Source organism: Babylonia areolata, chromosome 15 (assembly GCF_041734735.1).
Source record: "Babylonia areolata isolate BAREFJ2019XMU chromosome 15, ASM4173473v1, whole genome shotgun sequence".
In the NCBI taxonomy this organism is placed as follows: domain Eukaryota; kingdom Metazoa; phylum Mollusca; class Gastropoda; order Neogastropoda; family Buccinidae; genus Babylonia; species Babylonia areolata.
This window is the reverse complement of record NC_134890.1, coordinates 2,206,388-2,226,991: the sequence shown is the minus strand read 5'-3', so window position 1 is coordinate 2,226,991 and position 20,604 is coordinate 2,206,388. Positions and strand designations below refer to the sequence as shown.

At 41.0% G+C, this 20,604-nt stretch overlaps 1 protein-coding gene across 1 annotated transcript in view; it reads left to right on the top strand.

Moving 5' to 3' along the window:
* The window catches only part of LOC143290372 (putative malate dehydrogenase 1B), a 29,277-nt gene extending 11,717 nt beyond the window's left edge, over positions 1–17,560 (top strand). The window contains exons 7-11 of the mRNA XM_076599750.1: positions 1,267–1,377; positions 4,725–4,869; positions 7,802–7,932; positions 10,020–10,098; positions 16,108–17,560. Of these exons, the coding sequence (XP_076455865.1) occupies positions 1,267–1,377; positions 4,725–4,869; positions 7,802–7,932; positions 10,020–10,098; positions 16,108–16,550 (909 nt within the window). The 3' untranslated portion in view covers positions 16,551–17,560. The remainder of the gene's footprint in view (positions 1–1,266; positions 1,378–4,724; positions 4,870–7,801; positions 7,933–10,019; positions 10,099–16,107) is intronic.
* The last annotated feature ends 3,044 nt before the right edge of the window (positions 17,561–20,604 follow it).

The window sequence follows — 20,604 nt, the reverse complement described above, 5'->3', positions numbered from 1 at the left end:
ATTGTGTTTCTAAAAATAAAATACACATATGAAATCACTCCAGTGTGTTTCTAAAAATAAAACACACACATGAAATCACTCCAGTGTGTTTCTAAAAATAAAATACACACATGAAATCACCCCAGTGTGTTGCTAAAATACACACATTAGTTTGGTCCACTACATCCGTTGTGTTGATGATAAAATTCATGTATGATTTAGGATTTATCCATGGTCAGCACTGATTAACGGAGACCTCAGTAATATTACATGCTTACAGTGCCATGTGCACAGGTATATGCTATAAGTACAAATAATATGATATAATAAATGGCTCAAAACTCAGAGTATGAAGCTGACAGTGAGAGCTGTATGATCAATGGTTTCTCCAGTCCAGTGGGAATTCATTTAAGTCTTTTGTGAAGGACTGTGACTCTCAAACTAGGAAGGGAGACTCTGTTCCTAGTGCTGCAGCCTTGGGGGCTAGTTGGCCTTTGAGGGCCGTGTGTCCTAAAGCCCTATTGGCCGAGAAAGTTTTGCAGACACAACACACACACACACTTGCACATGTTGACAATGCATTGGGTTCACAAGAGTACACCACTTGCACATATGCATGCTCACAAACGCACTCACTCAGCTATTTCAAGTCTGGCCTTAAAACCCACCTCTTCCCAGAATAGCCTCCCTTCCCTGCCTCTTCCTTGTCTTCAGTTTCTTTCAGTTTTAGAGTTATGCATGCGTGTGAATGACTGGTGCGAAAGCGCTTTGATTTGTCTCTGCACAAGATTCAGCGCTATATAAATACCATTATTATTAGTAGTAGTATTTGTATTTGTATTTGTATTTCTTTTTATCACAACAGATTTCTCTGTGTGAAATTCGGGCTGCTCTCCCCAGGAAGAGTGCGTCGCTACACTACAGTGCCACCCATTTTTTTTGTATTTTTACCTGCACGTAGTTTTATTTGTTTTTCCTATCGAAGTGGATTTTTCTACAGAATTTTACCAGGAACAACCCTTTTGTTGCCGTGGGTTCTTTTACGTGCGCTAAGTGCATGCTGCACACGGGACCTCGGTTTATCGCCTCATCCGAATGACTAGCGTCCAGACCACCACTCAAGGTCTAGTGGAGGGGGAGAAAATATCAGCAGCTGAACCGTGATTCGAACCAGCGCGCTCAGATTCTCTCGCTTCCTAGGTGGACGCGTTACCTCTAGGCCATCACTCCACATATTAGTATCATTATCATTATTATTATATCATATTATGTATTACATGTTGACAGTCTCGTGTCCATGGGTACGACGGAGCAATCTGGGGACCTCCGTCCTATTCAGTGCCGGTGTTGGAGATGGTTCATGACAGCAAATGGATGGAAAAAGAATATCTGGAGCAGGTGTGTGTGTGTGTGCTCTGTGTGTGTGTGTGTGTGTGTGGTTCATGACAGCAAATGGATGGAGAAAGAATATCTGGAACAGGTGTGTGTGTGTGTGCTCTGTGTGTGTGTGTGTGTGTGTGGTTCATGACAGCAAATGGATGGAGAAAGAATATCTGGAACAGGTGTGTGTGTGTGTGTGTGTGCTCTGTGTGTGTGTGTGTGTGTGTGTGTGTGTGTGTGTGTGTGGTTCATGACAGCAAATGAATGGAGAAAGAATATCTGGAACAGGTCTGTGTGTGTGTGCTCTGTGTGTGTGTGTGTGTGTGTGTGTGTGTTTGTGTGGTTCATGACAGCAAATGGATGGAGAAAGAATATCTGGAACAGGTGTGTGTGTGTGTGCTCTGTGTGTGTGTGTGTGTGTGTGTGTGTGTGTGTGTGTGTGTGTGTGTGGTTCATGACAGCAAATGGATGGAAAAAGAATATCTGGAACAGGTGTGTGTGTGTGTGCTCTGTGTGTGTGTGTGTGTGTGTGTGTGTGTGTGTGTGTGGTTCATGACAGCAAATGGATGGAGAAAGAATATCTGGAACAGGTGTGTGTGTGTGTGTGTGTGTGTGTGTGTGTGTGTGTGTGTGTGTGGTTCATGACAGCAAATGGATGGAGAAAGAATATCTGGAACAGGTGTGTGTGTGTGTGTTGTGTGTGTGTGTGTGTGTGTGTGTGTGTGTGGTTCATGACAGCAAATGGATGGAGAAAGAATATCTGGAACAGGTGTGTTGTGTGTGTGTGCTCTGTGTGTGTGTGTGTGTGTGTGTGTGTGTGTGTGTGGTTCATGACAGCAAATGGATGGAGAAAGAATATCTGGAACAGGTGTATGTGTGTGTGTGTGTGTGTGTGTGTGTGTGTGTGTGTGTGGTTCATGACAGCAAATGGATGGAGAAAGAATATCTGGAACAGGTGTGTGTGTGTGTGTGTGTGTGTGTGTGTGTGTGTGTGTGTGTGTGTGTGTGTGTGTGTGTGTGGTTCATGACAGCAAATGGATGGAGAAAGAATATCTGGAGCAGGTGTGTGTGTGTGTGCTCTGTGTGTGTGTGTGTGTGTGTGTGTGTGTGTGTGGTTCATGACAGCAAATGGATGGAAAAAGAATATCTGGAACAGGTGTGTGTGTGTGTGTGTGTGCTCTGTGTGTGTGTGTGTGTGTGTTTGTGTGTGGTTCATGACAGCAAATGGATGGAGAAAGAATATCTGGAACAGGTGTGTGTGTGTGTGTGTGTTGTGTGTGTGTGTGTGTGTGTGTGTGTGTGTGTGTGTGTGTGGTTCATGACAGCAAATGGATGGAGAAAGAATATCTGGAACAGGTGTGTGTGTGTGTGTTGTGTGTGTGTGTGTGTGTGTGTGTGTGTGGTTCATGACAGCAAATGGATGGAGAAAGAATATCTGGAACAGGTGTGTTGTGTGTGTGTGTGCTCTGTGTGTGTGTGTGTGTGTGTGTGTGTGTGTGTGGTTCATGACAGCAAATGGATGGAGAAAGAATATCTGGAACAGGTGTATGTTGTGTGTGTGTGTGTGTGTGTGTGTGTGTGTGTGTGGTTCATGACAGCAAATGGATGGAGAAAGAATATCTGGAACAGGTGTGTGTGTGTGTGTGTTGTGTGTGTGTGTGTGTGTGTGTGTGTGTGTGTGTGTGTGTGTGTGTGTGTGGTTCATGACAGCAAATGGATGGAGAAAGAATATCTGGAGCAGGTGTGTGTGTGTGTGCTCTGTGTGTGTGTGTGTGTGTGTGTGTGTGTGTGTGGTTCATGACAGCAAATGGATGGAGAAAGAATATCTGGAGCAGGTGTGTGTGTGTGTGCTCTGTGTGTGTGTGTGTGTGTGTGTGTGTGTGTGTGTGGTTCATGACAGCAAATGGATGGAAAAAGAATATCTGGAACAGGTGTGTGTGTGTGTGTGTGTGCTCTGTGTGTGTGTGTGTGTGTGTGTGGTTCATGACAGCAAATGGATGGGTGCTGTGTGTGTGTGTGTGTGTGTGGTTCATGACAGCAAATGGATGGAGAAAGAATATCTGGAACAGGTGTGTGTGTGTGTGTTGAGTGTGTGTGTGTGTGTGTGTGTGTGTGTGTGTGTGTGTGTGTGTGTGTGTGTGTGGTTCATGACAGCAAATGGATGGAAAAAGAATATCTGGAACAGGTGTGTGTGTGTGTGTGTGTGTGTGTGTGTTGTGTGTGTGTGTGTGTGTGTTGTGTGTGTGTGTGTGTGTGTGTGTGTTGTGTTGTGTTGTTTTGTGTGGGGCAGTTGTTTTTGTGTATTTGTGGGGGGGGGGGGGGGGCAGGGGGGGGGGCGCAGGGGGGGGGGATCTGTTTGTGTATGTGTGTGATGTGTGGAACTGTGGATCAGTATTTTTTGGTGAATGTGCATATAATTATGTGTGTGCATGTGCATGTGATTTTGAATAAATGTGTGTGTGTGGGGGGGGTGGGGGGTGGGGGTGGAATCAGAATTAGAATCATCTTTCTTTGTCATGAAAACCCTATATACAGGCAAATTGCACTGGCTCAGTGCTTCAGCCTTGGGGGCTAGTTGGCCTTCCGGAACCATCCCAACGCCGACTGTCCTAAAACCCTCTTGGCCGAGAGAGTGGGGATGTAACTTGGGCAAGACACTCTCCACTATAATCAAATTCTAGCCCAGATAGTCAGGACAGCAGTTACCTCCTCTGCTGTTCTGATGGTCATAGTCGAACACAAGATCACAATCACAAGATCACAAGATAAGACTTAAGTTTGAAAAATATAGAAATAAGCACAATCTAAAAATAAACGTAATCAGCAACTAAGACTTTTGGTTATAGATAAAACATGATAAATGGAATAGCTCTCTTCATGACAACATAAAAGACCAGACCTAAGTTTAAGATTTCCGAAACTAAAATATCAAGCAAATACACACACACACACACACACACACACACACATGTGCACGTGTATATATGGAAAAGAGAGAGAGAGAGCGTGAAGGAGATATATAGAGAGATAGATATAGATATATATATAGATAGATAGATAGATATTTGTCTACACAGCTATAGATTTATATATTTATCTATCTATCTAGAGAGAGAGATTTATAGATTTATATAAGATATGTAATGTATAAAAGTGAACAGCTGGATGTCCATCCGTAGGAGTAAAATAGAAATGTAATCTGTAAAATCATGTTTAAAAAAAAAAAAAAAAAAAAAATCAAAATGCTCCATAACCTGCAAACACCTGAGGTGTAAAAAAACAACAACAAAAAAACAAAACAAAAAAAAAAAAACACACACACACACACAAAACCACAGCTCATTTTACTGATGTGACGTGGGCAGGTTGAGCAGCGTCGCAGCGCGGTGGAAACGGCCCTGGGTCACTCGTCAGCGGGGAGCGCGGCGAGGGCCATCACCTCCTTCATGACCCACTGGTGGAACGGCTCGCCCAAGGGCCAGATGTTCTCTCTGGCCGTCGCCTCTGACGGTAATGACCATGATGATTATAGTGATGGTGATGACACTAATGATGTGATAATGATGGTAATGACGACGATGGTGATGATGATGATGATAGCAATAATGATGATGATAACAATAATGATGTGATAATGATGGTAATGATGATGATGGTGATGATGATGATAACAATAATGATGTGATAATGATAGTAATGACAATAATGATGATGATGATGATAATAATAATGATGATAACAATAATGATGTGATAATGATGATAATCACGATGACGATGATGATGATAACATTAATGATTTGATCATGATAATAATGATGATGATGATGATAATGATAATAGTAATAGCACTATTGCTACTGCTGCTGCTACTACTACTACTAATGAAGATGATGATAATATTAATAGCACATTAATAGCATTACTACTCCTACAACTGATGATGGTGATAATAATAATAATAATAATAATGATAATAATAATGATGACAACAACAACAACAATAATAAGGATGGTGGATTCTTATACAACACTCTATCCAGAAAGAAAACAACCAAACTGCTCTCAGTGTTTGAAACAAAACATGATATTAAGCGTAGCACATTACACCAATGTTACACAAACCCACCAGAATATACCTGTCGCAAACTGTACACACACATGGACACAATGCACACGCATACATATAATCCATCCATGGTGCACAGGTAGGTTTGAACAATCATGCAGTGCTGAACATGTGACATGTGGTAACACCTGCAAATTCAAAACTATTAGTGTCATGAAAGACTTGTAAGCTGCAGTTGAAATAAAACTAGATAATAGTAAAAACAAGTATATATAAAATAAAAAAAATATTAAAAAATCTGCAAAAACTGGGCTGTTGAGCACACTGTTATTTAAGCTGCATCCCAAAAACTTTGGGGAAAAAAATGGGGGGATTTATTCACACATAAGCTGCAAATGTTACACACACACTCAAAAAAAACAAAACCCCAAAAAAAACCACACACACACAATCATTGTGCAAATTAAGAATATCCTGTCATGATTTAGCAATAGAAAAAGGCCGATATTTCAACATTCCAAAAGAAAGGAGACTATGTTTACAATGTCAAACAATAGAGGATGAATTTCATTTCTTAGATGACTGCGAATTATACAAAGAAATCAGAATAGAATTCATACAAAAAATTCAAAATTACATTCCAAATATTATTAAACCCAGTCGGCTAATACTGGAAGACAAACTTGTGGGACTGTTTGGGAAATTTGTCAGTAACTGCTGTCAAAAACGCCATAGCGTGCAAGAGTGATTCAATGTCTTGTTCAGTATTTATCTATTTTTGTTTTACTTTTTTTTTTTCTTTGTGCGTGGTTTCATGTAACTTTGCATGCGTGTCTTATAAACCTTGTACAGGTTTAACTGACATTAAAATTGATTCTGATTCTGATTCACACACAAAAACAAGTGCAAATGTTTCAAAATTAGCCACAGAAAGTGAGAAACTTGATCACCTTCAGTTTGAAAGCTGCATCTTAAGCATTGCGTCATGTTTTTTGGCATAATGGAAATTGTTTGAGCAAGAGCTATCAACCAAGTGTCATGTGTGCATAAAGGACATGATAAATTTGGAGGGGGGGAAAAAACACGTGAACAGTTAACGCTAGCACACTTTTACAATGAGTTCTGAATTCATGAAGAGCCAAAACCAGTTTTGAAACCTAATGTAAATTTGAAAATAGTCTGGAGACTCACAGCAACCACATGTTTTTTCTTTTTACATAATAATTGATGTGTGCATGGTGATAAGTGAAGGGTGTGTCAGTAGTTTTTTGTTGTTGTTTTTTTCTTTTTCTCTTTGATTTTTGCTGACAGGCATTTTATTTTAAGTGAGCCTAAAGAAAATTTTCTGTTTTTGGTTGAAGCAGATAATAAAGTATTTTGAATTGAAGAATTGAATTGACTTGAATTTGACCTGAACCTGTCATCGGAAAACCTGCAACGTTGGAAAAATTCAGAAACAAGTCGTGTCATTATTTTAGCCCCAGGGGTCATAGCTGAGGGAAAAAGTTGCGGCTAATGATTCAATCTTGTTTTTTCTTTTTTTGGTAGTCAGCAAATTGTGTGTGTGTGTTTAAGGAGTACTTTCATTTAACATCTTTTCACATAATGTCATATAATAGGTGATTGTGTGTGTGTGTGTTTGTGTGTGTGTGCATGTGTGTGCTTGTGTACAAGTATGTGTATGTGTGTGTGTGTGTGTGTGTTTGTGCCGTTGTGTGTGTGTGTGTGTGTGTGTGTGTGTGTGTGTGTGTGTGCCCTTGTGTATGTGTGTGTATGTGTGTGTGCCTTTGTGTATGTGTATGTGTGTGTGTGTGCATGTGTACAAGTGTGTGTGTGTGTGTGTGTGTGTGTGTGTGTCTGTGTGTGTTTGCCCTTGTGTACAGTTTAAGTGTGTGTGTGTGTGTGTGTGTGCACTTGTGTACAAGAGTGTGTGTGTGTGTGTGTGTGTGTGTGTGTGTGTGTGTACAAGTAGGTGTATGTGTGTGTGCCCTTGTGTATGTGTATATGTGTGTGTGCATGTGTGTGCTTGTGTACAAGTATGTGTATGTGTGTGTGCCCTTGTGTATGTGTGTGTGTGTGTGTTTGTGCCCTTGTGTATGTGTGTGTGTGTGTGTTTGTGCCCTTGTGTGTGTGTGTGTGTGTGTGTGTGCATGTGTACAAGTGTGTGTGTGTGTGAGTGTGTGTTTGCCCCTGTGTACAATTTAAGCGCGTGTGTGTGTGCATGTGTGCGCTTGTGTACAAGTGAGTGTGTGTGTGTGTATGTGTGTGCATGTGCACTCTTGTGTACACACGTGTGTGTGTGCGTGTGTGTATGTCTGCACACATATCTCTGTGTGTGTGTGTGTGTACATGCTTGCCCATGTGTCCCCTCCAGGCTGGTACAATGTCCCAGAAGACCTGGTGTTCTCCTTCCCCGTGACGCTCTCTCCCAAAGGCTACTGGATTGTCGTCCAGGACATCGAAATGCCGGAGGATAGCAAGCACAGGCTAGAGGAAAGTGTTGCCGTAAGTGTTGTATCGTTGCCCTTCTTTTTCTTCTCCTTTTTGACCGACTTCAATGATGATGGCCGGTTCTTCGCTTGTGAACATCAGTGGGAAGTTCCCGCCAGGGATGGGTGGCATGCCTTTTGATGACTGATTAGTCCAATCCGTGATCTGCAGAGTCTGTGGCATTGTGGGCAGGTGTAGATCTGGCCTGCGTTGCTGGGCTGCAGACCTGGGTCTTTCCTTCTCCTTCTTCTGGATGTTTAGTCGTCTGGTTTCCTCAAAGTGTTGGGTTCCCCCGAGCGTTGAAGATCTCCAGCTTCCTCTATCTGATGCTGACTGCTCCCATGTCTTGGGGTTGAGGTCCGCTTGGTATAGTTGCTTCTTCAGCTGGTCCTTGAATCTTTTCTGTGGTGCGCCTGTATTGCGTTTGCCCTGGACCAACTCCCCATAGAATACTGCTTTCGGCATGCGAGTGTCAGGCATCCGGGTGGATGTGTTGTATCGTTGTCCTTCTTTTTGTTCTCTTTTTTGACTGACTTCAACAGCCAAGTGGTTAAAGCGTTGGACTTTCAACCTGAGGATCATGGGTTCAAATCTCGGTAACAGTTTCAGTTTTCAGTTTCAGTAGCTCAAGGAGGCGTCACTGCATTCGGACAAATCCATATACGCTACACCACATCTGCCAAGCAGATGCCTGACCAGCAGCATAACCCAACGCGCTTTGTCAGGCCTTGAGAAAAAAAAAGGTGAATAAATAATAGATAAGCTTACATAAATAAATAAATAATAATTATAATATAAAAAGGTAGTAGTAATAATAATAATAATAAATAAATAAATAAATGAATAAGACAACAATGATGATAAATAAGCAAATAAATGTAAAACATGAAGACACACATTCACACATACACCCACACATGCATAACAGATATGCACCAAACATGCAGTTTCACAGATATGAAAGCACAGTCAAATACATATAAACGTACATGAGCTCCAACACACACACACAGCACCTGGTGGGTAAGGGGTGGAGATTTTTCCGATCTCCCAGGTCAACATATGTGCAGATCTGTTAGTGCCTGAACCCCCTTCATGTGTATACGGCAAGCAGAAGATCAAATACGCATGTTAACGATCCTGTAATCCATTGTCGGCGTTCGGTGGGTTATGGAAACAAGAACATACCCAGCATGCACACCCCTGAAAGCGGAGTATGGCAGCCTACATGGCAGGGTAAAAACGGTCATGCACGTAAAAGCCCACTCGTGTACATACGAGTGAACGTGGAAGTTGCAGACCAGGAACGCAGAAGAAGAAGAAGAAGCTTTCTTTTGGGGGTGATTGGGGTCGGAGGGTGTGGGGGGGGGGGGGGGGATGGGTGTGTGGGGGGGGTGATCACAACAGACTTCTCTGTATGAAATACAGACTGCTGTCCCTAGAGAGAGTGTGTGACCACGGTGCAGCAATACCTTTTCGTGTGTTTTTTCTCTCTCTCTCTCTCTCTCTCTCTCTGCAAGTGTATTGGTTTGCTAACAAAGTGGATTTTTCTGCAGAATTTTTGCCAGGGACGACCCTTTTTTGTTGCCGTGGTTTCTTTTACGTGCGCCAAGCACACGCTGCATGTGGGACCTCAGTCTACTGTCTTGATCCAAAAATTGCTTGTTTGTGTTTGAATGCATGATAGCTTTGTTGAATGGTACTGGTCAAGGATTCCAAGACTTTTCCAGACCCTGAAGAGCAAAACATAGTGTTCCAATTCTTCCAACCCTGAAAATGGTTCTCTCTTTTTTTTTTTCAAGACTTCTGTGACTCACACACACTGTCAAAGTTTGTATCGATAGCAATGTGCACAGCGAACATGTTTGCTTATCTTTTGAATTTGTGTGTGTGTGTGTTGAGTTGTGTGTGTGTGTGTGTGTTGAGTTGTGTGTGTGTGTGTGTGTGTGTCTGTGTGGAGTTGTGTGCGAGAGGGTTTCTTATCTTCTCTTTCCTGTTACTTAAGTAGCGTTGTTTTGGGTTTGTTTGTTTGTTTGTTGTTTGTTGTTGTTGTTGTTTGTTGTTTTTCTCTGCATGACTGACCAGTGTGTGGTTTGTCTCAGGAGCTCAAGGCAGAAATGGAGGTCATTTTCCCACCCCCTCCCGCACCACCGGTGGAAGAAGAAAAGCATGAAACCTCAGGTCAGTGTGCGGGTGTGTGTGTGTGTGTGCATGCATGTGTGTGTGGTGCGTGCATGCTTGCGTGCATGTGTGCATGTGTGTGTGTGTGTGTGTGTGCATGTGTGTGTGTGTGTCCGCCTTCCTATGCCTTCCAGAATCATTCTTCAAGAACATGCTCAGTGAATATTCCTCACAACTGTGACGCTGAAGAAAGAACACAGCAGATTCACGTCAATACTGTGAGTTTGGTGGAGAGGGAAAACATGGACTGATGACTCCAGTGTTGACGGGGCTGTTGACAGGCGCAATAGCCGAGTGGTTAAAGCGTTGGACTGTTATTCTGAGGGTCCCGGGTTCGAATCACGGTGACGGCGCCTGGTGGGTAAAGGGTGGAGATTTTTACGATCTCCCAGGTCAACATATGTGCAGACCTGCTAGTGCCTGAACCCCCTTCGTGTGTATACGCAAGCAGAAGATCAAATACGCACGTTAAAGATCCCGTAATCCATGTCGGTGTTCGGTGGGTTTTGGAAACAAGAACATATCCAGTATGCACACCCCCGAAAGCGGAGTATGGCTGCCTACATGGCGGGGTAAAAACGGTCATACACGTAAAAGCCCACTCGCGTGTATGCGAGTGAGCATGGGAGTTGCAGCCCATGAACGCAGAAGAAGAAGAAGAGGTACCTGGGCCAAAACAGCAGGAGAGGACTCCCCTTGGCTTTCTGTGCTGAGCCAGTAGATGTGAATTCACTGTGGGTTTCAGCCTTTTGATGTGTTAGTCCCATGACGTGTTCTTCTGCAAAAAACACAGCCTCTGAAAGGACAGACGTGTTTCACCACTCTACAAAAACATTTCTTAGAATAATAATAATAATAATAATGGTATTTATATAGCGCTGAATCTTGTGCAGAGACAAATCTAAGCGCTTTCGCACCAGTCATTCACACGCATGCATAACTCTAAAACTGAAGAAACTGAAGACAAGGAATAGGCAGGGGAGGGAGGCTATCTTGTGAAGAGGTGGGTATATAGGCCAGACTTGAAAGAGCTGAGTGCGGAGACCTGACGAAGCGAAAGAGGAAGTTCATTCCAAATACAAGGTCCAGAGACAGAGAAAGGTGGGTGGGTGCAGTGGTTGAATGGTTAGAGTGCTGGATTTTGCTCAAGTTTCCCCGAGTTCAGTTCCTGGCTTTGATGCACCTGATGGGTAAACGATTTTTCCACTCTCCCCGGTCAACAGATCCACAGACCAGCTAGTGCCTTGAATCTCCTTCTACTAGTGCCTTGAATCCCCTCCTACTAGTGCCTTGAATCCCCTCCTGCTAGTGCCTTGAATCCCCTCCTGCTAGTGCCTTGAATCCCCTCATGTGTCAAAACCAGCAGAAGATTTAGACAAGCATGTTAAACTAATTCATGTCAGCATTTGATGGGTTCTGGAAACAAGAACATCCTGAACATGTACACCCCAGGGTAAAAATGGCCATACACATAAAAGCCCGCCCGTACATATACGAGTGAACGTGGGAGTTGCAACACACAAATCCTCAAGAAATGTTATCCCATATTGTGACACCAAACAGCAACTGAAAAAGCACTGGCAGACCAAACACACACCAGAAAAGAAGTCCTGATCAAAGTATGAACAACAAAGAAAACATTTTCAATAATCACCCTGTGATAAACTATTTGGGAAAGCGCTCCCATGCAAAACATTCATCAAGGAGGTAATTTCACATACCAAAGAAATGAATGTGAAATAAAGTGCTTCTTAAGTATTCATCCAGTGAAAATTAGGGTCAAGGTCATCGAAATGTTTATGATGATGTGACAAATGCGTTTCATGTTGTTGTGCTGTATCTTTCAGGCTGAGTTGGTTCTAGCATTGCAGGTAAGGAAGAAGGAAGTTGAAGATCAGTGTGGGCACTTAAAAAGAACAACAACAGCAACAACAAAAAGGATTCCATTTGCTTGCCCAGTGGTGTGGTGTGGCGTGAAGTAATGCACAGTGTAATGTCAGCAGTTTCATCACACTTGGGAGGTGGGAAAAAACAACTGGAAACAGAAATGAATGACATCAAACAAAGAAAACTGACAAGAGAGAGAGAGAGAGAGAGAGAGAGAACTCAGAACTCAAAAACGTTTTTTATTCAAGGATTAAGATTTTAGGCATAGCCTATTCTTCCAATCTGTCCTTGCTAATATACATCTATTACAAATAGCACACACATAAATGAAAGGAAAAGGTTTTCATGCAGAAGGGTATACATAATGAAGAAATCAAAAATATGATAAATCAGTCAATGATTAAGTGAGTGCTTTGAAACTCTGCCAAATGTTAGTCCATTTCATTCTTTATATTATCACAAAATCTCACAGCGGTATGTATTTGCATTCTTTTTAAAAGATATTTTTCTTGTAACTTAAAGAAACGGCCAGTACAGAGAGTATAACGAAGGAAGTCACCGGGCGGTGTAGAATGAGTTAACAGCACTGAGTCAGTCCACTGGAGTGACATGTGACAGATGCAATATAAAAAGAAGCGCATTCATTCTTATAGGCACAAAATGGTTTACACGAACATACTTATTAGTAAAAAAAATAATGAATGCCTGCATTAAACTAAAATGAGGACTTTTTTTTTTTTTTTTTTTTTTTTTAGGAGAAATCAGTGGATGCCTAAAAGTTCTGCAAGTGAGCAGGATAGTTTCAGCATCCCTGGAAGGTTCTTTTTTTTCTTTTTTTTTTCTTTTTTTGTCTTTCGTTGTTTTTTTTTGTTGTTTTTTTTAATATCTTTTTGTCTCTTTTTTTTTTTTTTTTGTTCCTTCCATCATCATTTTTCTCCTTTCTGTTGTCTTTTCTTTTTTTCTTTCCTCATGTCTTTAATCTGTCTTCTTCCCAATGGCATGTTCAAACACCTACAAGACCATACAACATATATTACACATACATGATGGCTTCACACAAAATCATATTCCCTGAAAGAGAGGCATGGTATACATACACACACACACACACCCTCTCACTCTCTCTGTGTGTCTCCTTTACTCACTCAATCCCCTCCCTCTCCACAAGCTCTATACCTAAGTGCAATAATATGTATGTGCACACTGAATACTACCCTCAGGATTTTTTGTGGGCCTGACTCAGTGTTCTGGTATTTTAACGGATACTGATCATAGGTTACGTAGGCTGAGTTCTGATTCAAAGATAAGGTCAAGATTTTTGCACTTGCCGTATTTAAATTTGGAGATGGACAGTTTTGCGATTAACAATATCGTATTGATTTCCTTTCGTTTTTCATCAGTTGGAGTGTCCATTTTTGTTGTACCAAACAGAGCTACTTTTTCATCCATGGGAATCAGCGTATCGTAACGTGTGAGAATGAGTTGTTTCACATGTTTCCAAAAGGAGGAAAGTTTGGGGCAGGAGTAAAAGGCATGTTCAATGTAATCGGTTTCTTGGCACCAGTTACATCTGTTTGTGTCCGTTACACCCATTTTAGCAAGCAGAATATTCGTTGGGTAAATATTGTGTATGAGGGAATAACAAATAGCGACATGTGTAATTTCTGTAAAAATGACATAGACACAATTCAACACTACTTATGGTACTGTACATTTACTCATCTCTTTTGGGGGGACTTAGAAAATGTCTTGAACGAAAAGTGCAAAAATTGTGCAAATGTAAAGTTGAATATAGAGTTAGTATTATTTGGAAATGATGATAATACAAAAACAGATGAAATATTTGACTATATCATTCTAGTGGCGAAACATTTCATCTATAAATGCAGAATAAATAAAATTAAACCATGTATAAAGTACTTCCTTACAGACCTAAGAATTGTGTATGAATTTGAAGTGAAGTAACCTCAGTCGTGATTCTTTCGTACATTCGTATGCTAATTTGAAGTAGTCGCTTATATTGATGTAACTAAAATGAGGACTTTATAACCCCCCTCTCCCCCCTCCCTAAGGATAGTTTGGTTTCCATGGCAACCACCAGATTCAGCTCCTTTCAGTGACGGGCGCAATAGCCGAGTGGTTAAAGCGTTGGACTGTCATTCTGAGGGTCCCGGGTTCGAATCACGGTGACGGCGCCTGGTGGGTAAAGGGTGGAGATTTTTACGATCTCCCAGGTCAACATATGTGCAGACCTGCTGGTGCCTGAACCCCCTTCGTGTGTATATGCAAGCAGAACATTAAACACGCACGTTAAAGATCCTGTAATCCATGTCAGCGTTCGGTGGGTTATGGAAACAAGAACATACCCAGCATGCACACCCCTGAGAGCTGAGTATGGCTGCCTACATGGCGGGGTAAAAACGGTCATACACGTAAAAGCCCACTCATGTGCATACGAGTGAACGCAGAAGAAGAAGAAGAAGTTCCTTTCAGTTTCAGTTTCAGGCAGGTGTGTGTCAGAGTGTGTGTGCAGACTCATCCGTACACATACACCTCATATGCTGCGTTTGTTGTTTTTTGGTGTGGTTTTTTTTTTTTTCAAGAAAAAAGTCACAGCCGAAGCAAAGCGCTAACACAGCACGCAAGTGAGACTGCACCAGATTTGACTGCACAGACTGATTTTGTACAGATTTGCTGATTGTGTGTGTGTGTTTGTGTGTTGAGTGGGTGGAGTTGTTTGGGAGAGGTGACAACGGGTGTGGGGTGGGTGGGAGTGAGGGGTGTGTGTGTGTGTGTGTGTGTGTGAGGTGAGGGCATATTTGTGGATTTTAACATTAACATATTTAATATATCTGTTAGTTACTCATCATTTTATTCACCCATCCCTCTTATTCCAATGTTATTTCAGATTATAACTGAAGTGAATTTTGTATTTTTGTATTTTGTATTTCTCTTTATCACAACAGATTTCTCTGTGTGAAATTCAGACTGCTCTCCCCAGGGAGAGCGCGTCGCTATACAACAGCGCCACCCATTTTTTTTGTATTTTTCCTGCGTGCAGTTTTATTTGTTTTCCTATTGACGTGGATTTTTCTACAGAATTTTGCAAGGAACAACCCTTTTGTTGATGTGGGTTCTTTTACGCGCACTAAGTGCGTGCTGCACACAGGACCTCGGTTTATCGTCTCATCCGAATGACTAGCGTCCAGACCACCACTCAAGGTCTAGTGGAGGGGGAGAAAATATCGGCGGCTGAGCCGTGATTCGAACCAGCGCGCTCAGATTCTCTCGCTTCCTAGGTGGACGCGTTACCATCACTGCACATTGATACATGTTAAATTTATTAATGCTTTATGGAAGGCACATGTTTTGTAAGACAGGTTTCCATTAGTCATCAAGTTTAGTTTGTAGATTTTTTTAAGTGGTGCTTCTACATGGTTTCTTTCTGCGCCATTCTGCAAGTATAAATGATATTGCATATTCAGTTTTATCAACTGCTCTGCATAAGATCTACTCACACACACACACACACACACACACACACACACACCAAGACATCCATGAAAGCAGATTCATACACGTTCTGAGGCCAGGTTTTAACTGAAATTTTGTTTTTAAATTTTATATTATATGATTCTGAAACATTTATAGCCGTTTCGTGTGTGGCAGTGGTGGTGGTGGTGGTGGTATTCAATGTGCATGCATAGATGACGTTTTAAAGCAATAGCATCAAAATGTGTATCAAATGTCATCTATTGTACACCGTCTTATGTGACTGTGCATAATTATGCACACTGATTGTTAAAAAAATGAGACTAAATTTTGAAAATAAAATCCCAAATGCAGCGCATTATACACTCACACATATACACACATGCTTACACTCAAAGGGTGTTGTTAAAGGCAAAAGATTTCACAAAACTCATTTTTCTGCAGTCTATTGGGCCCATTTATGTGCTATTCAGCACATGTATGTGATATTCAGCATGTACACACACACACACACACACACACACACACACACACACACACACAGCATGCTCTAAAAAAAATATGCCGTGGAATAAACATTCTATAAACCTACTGCCATGTAAAGCACCGTATCAAAAACCTCTCTTCCAGAAAACGAAACGGAAGCGAAAGCAAAAGAGACAGAAGGAACAATACCAGAAGCAGACGACACAAAGGCTGAGGCAGACGACACAAAACCGGAGGCAGACGACACAAAGGCTGAGGCAGACGACACAAAACCAGAGGCAGACGACGACACAAAACCGGAGGCAGACGACGACACAAAACCCAAACCGGAGGCGGACGACACAAAACCAGAGGCAGACGACACAAAACCAAAACCGGAGGCAGACGACGACACAAAACCCAAACCGGAGGCGGACGACACAAAACCAGAGGCAGAAGCAACACCGCAGGAAACGGGAGCGCCAGAGACGAACGAGGCACCACAAACATCGGAAACGGCAGAAGCAGGGCCAGCGGCACCGAGCGACCCAGAAGCCTCACAACCCCCAGCACAACAAGCGGAAGAAGGAACAGAGGAGCAGTCATGAACACTTTTGGCATCATTTCTTTCTTCTTTTTTTCCCCTCTTTTTTTTTTTTTTTTTAATCTTGTGTATTTTCAGATATATTTCCAAGTGAATGGGCTTCATAACGTTAGGGGTATTTATGTCAAGACAACACCACACTCCACAACTGGTGAAAAAGTTAGGTGACACGTACTTCATCCGCGAGTGTCACTTTTGTCTCAAATGTTGTTGGGTTTTTTTGGGGGGGTTTTTCTAATAAAAAACAAAATAGTGAAGATAGCCCACCAACATATACGCAGATCCACAAAGCACAATTATTTATCCTTACAAATGATAAAAAGAGTACTTTTCAGCAGGATTGCAAGTATTATCAAGAGTTTTACTCCATTGTCTATTATTGTTAATGAATGATAAAGAAGGCCATTTTATCTATAATTTATTTCCAGACACAGAATGCTCTTGGAATTCGTATTAACTCATCCAAGTAGCGTGGATTCTCTTTTTAATTATTTTTCTTAACCTTTTTTTTAAAGTTTTTAAAGTCTTTACTTTTTGGGTGATATATATATACAAATATATTTGAAGATTTTGAGGTAATGCATTTTTGAAAACTGTTCAGACATTTTAGTGTGATGCTTTTTGATGAATTTATTGACTAATTTCAAATAGGTGTGCTTCAAACGTCTGATGGTGAAATAATTATGGTTTGAAACATTTTTTTCCATTATTTTCATGCAATAATTTGAACACAGTGACAAAACAAAGGGAGAATACAAGCCTGCATGCTCTACTTTTGTAAATATTTTTTTTCACTTTTTTTTTTCTTTTTCATATATTTTTGACAATATTATTTTTCCATTTTCTTGCTTTTTACCTTTTCACTGACAATTGTCAAAGAATTCTATTGATTTTGTATTTCTATTTGACCATTATCATTATTCATTTATGTATTCTGTACATATTATGTTATTTGCTGAGATGTTTTGACTTTTGACAGTTGTACATGTTCTTGTTGCATAAAGTCAGTCCACATGCTCAAATGTATGTCATCTCAGTGTGTGTGTGTGTGTGTGTGTGTGTGTGTGTGTGTGTGAATAAGGAAGAGAAGACAACCACCAACTGAAAAGTTTTCCAGTTCTCTGGAATGATAAATCAGGGTCAAACACATCCAGAAATGCCAACGCCTGCCAAGTGTTTGCAGAAACAATCAGAAATTTGGTAGGAACATTTTGAGTTTGCTAGGAACACTCGGGACTCTAAACCACATCAGCAAATGTACATTTTATCTACAAGGCATACAAACACTTCGGCCAACCTGCAACACTGTAACTGCTATGATTAAGCTGACTGGTCCACTCAATGCTGTTTCTATGTAAACGCGCACGTGATCAGCTAAGCATCATCACATAAGACCAAGGCTAGTAGTGACCATCCAGGCCATGTAATCGATAGGTCTAGAGCGTCCGTGTAATATTACGAAAGGAAAGCATGAGTTATGACCATGCTATGGAGTCAAAAATGAATTCTTCGGAACAATTTTGACATTGGCGCAATGCCAGAACAAACTACGGCCAAGCGTTACAAAATACGTTGAAATCGTGAAAGTTGGCATCTCTGCAAGTCTTTACTCACAAAATTTAAAACCTTTTTAAAGACCTTGAAAATGCCAAAGTCCAAAAAGTTAAAACATCAAGAACCCACATGAGAGACCAGCTTTTCAGTTAATGATTCTTTGGGAATTAAAAAAAACAAAAAACTTCTGTTCTTTTTACACAAATCATTTATTTATTTTGAAGTTATTATTTTCTTTTCTAAATAAATCACTTCTTAAACTGAAATTCAGGTAGAACATATCACTGACAGAAATGATGTATATACTTCTTTTTTTCTTTTTAATCTGTGATACAGAGAGCAAAATTCAAAACTTTTACAAACCCAGATCTTTTTGTTTTTCGAAAGCAAATTTCAAGCACAGAACTTCCACAAGATGAAAACCCCCCAGAATGAATGGATGAATGAATGAATGAATAATTTTTATTTTCTGAGGGTAATAGATTAAGCATACATGCTTTATTTCATCCAGCCCTCGAAAACAATTACATACAAACAGCAAAACGAAAAAAAGAGGGAAAAGTGAAAAAGCAAGAGAAAAATCACGGAAATACGAGAAAAAGAAAAGAAGATAGTTACACAGCTAGATGACAGACACATTAGCCGAGTGGTTAAAACATCGGACTTTAATCTGAGGGTCTGGGGTTCAAATCTTGGCAACAGTGCCAGGTGGGTCAAGGGTGAAGGTTTTTTCTGATCTCCCAGGTCAACGCAAGTGGCTGAACCCCCCTCACGTGTATAAGCATGCAGAAGACCAAATACACACGTCAAAGATCCTGTAATCCATGTCAGCGTTTGGTGGGTTATGGAAAAAAAGGACATAACCAGACCAGCACACACTCCCCTGAAAATTGAGTATGGCTGCCTACATGGTGGGGTCAAGAAACAAAACGGTCATACACATAAAATGTTACATATCTGTATGAGTGTGTATGTGTGCGTAAACTGCAACCCGATTTTACTCGGGGAAACCAATGATGAGCGCCCAACGGCAACCGTGTGAAGGTAGGCAACCTTCTGTGCAAATGACTCTGTAAAGTGCTTAGAGCTTGGTCTCCAACTGAGGATAGGTGATATATATGTGCCTGTATCATCATCATCTTGAAGGGGAGAGTATGGGGGTGTGGAAGGGACTGTGATTCCAATGCAGGTTCCACCAACATTAAAGATTTTAAGGAGGAACACTAACAACAGTCCAGACAAAGCAGCATTCAAAGGCCAAAGAAAAATGATTTTCAGTCTTTTATTTCTCAAACTTCTGAACCAAAAGTGTGGGGGACAATGGGGGGAGGGGGGGGGGGGTGAAGGGCAGCAAAATCCAAACCTGAGAAATACAATATCCACAAAAACACAAATCACTGATATGTGTGATGGGACATTAAACAAAACCCCTCCTCCACAAATCTCCCCCATTCAATAGTCAACATACTTTCTGCATTTTCAACAGAAAATGGAAACTTGTTACTGGTCAAAACATAACATTGCAATGATGAAGTAAGCCACTCCATTTTCAGTCATGACAATAAACACAATTATGAACATAATATGCAGTGATACCATGAAAAGTCCATTAAGTAATATCTGTGTAATGGCCGTTAAATTACCTCTGTGCTCTTGTGTGAGTGGTCTCTTTAGTTCTGATAACACGATAAAAATTACCTTTCAAAGAAAAAACTGTGCATAGCCACCATGTCCAGAAAAAAACCCAGTTACCAAGGTCTTTTCCACACACTGTTTACACCCTGTAGTCAAAACTTAACCGTCTTTTCCACACACTGTTTACACCCTGTAGTCAAAACTTAACCTTATACCCAGAGTCAAAACTTGACCTGTAAATCAAAGGTCAAAACTTAGCCTTGCACCCAGTCAAAACTTAAATCTGTACACCAAGAATCAAAACTTAACCCAACACCAAGAGTCAAAACTTAATCATGCACCTGAGAATCAAAACTTAACTTCTATGAATTCACTGCAGAAAGACATGTTCAGACATCAAAATGATTTCCTGTGTAGGAAAAAAACAAACAAAAAACCACACACAACATATATATATATATATATATACATAAAAGATTGTGTTGTGTACCTTCAGGCTTGTGCGTCATTTTCCGACTGTTCTGAGGCATAATGGACGACCTTCAGTGTTCAGTGCGTGCCTGAGCTACCAACAAACGATTACAGCCTGAAGAGATCACATGGCACTCTTACTCCACCACATCCAAACTGTCCCCACTCTCCTGTTTTCACATCAGGGAGTGTGAATGAAAATGAGTGAAACAAGATCCGGTTAACATCACATCACGGTGCGTCCAGTAATACTTCCCAAAAATGTTGTTTGGCTGGCGCATAAAAAATGAACACAAAATGTGGAAAACAAGAGAAAAAAAAAAGGAGGGGGGGAAGACAAATTTATGTACACTATGTTCACTGTTTTTACATGGATCAATTGAAGAAAAGTAGGAAAA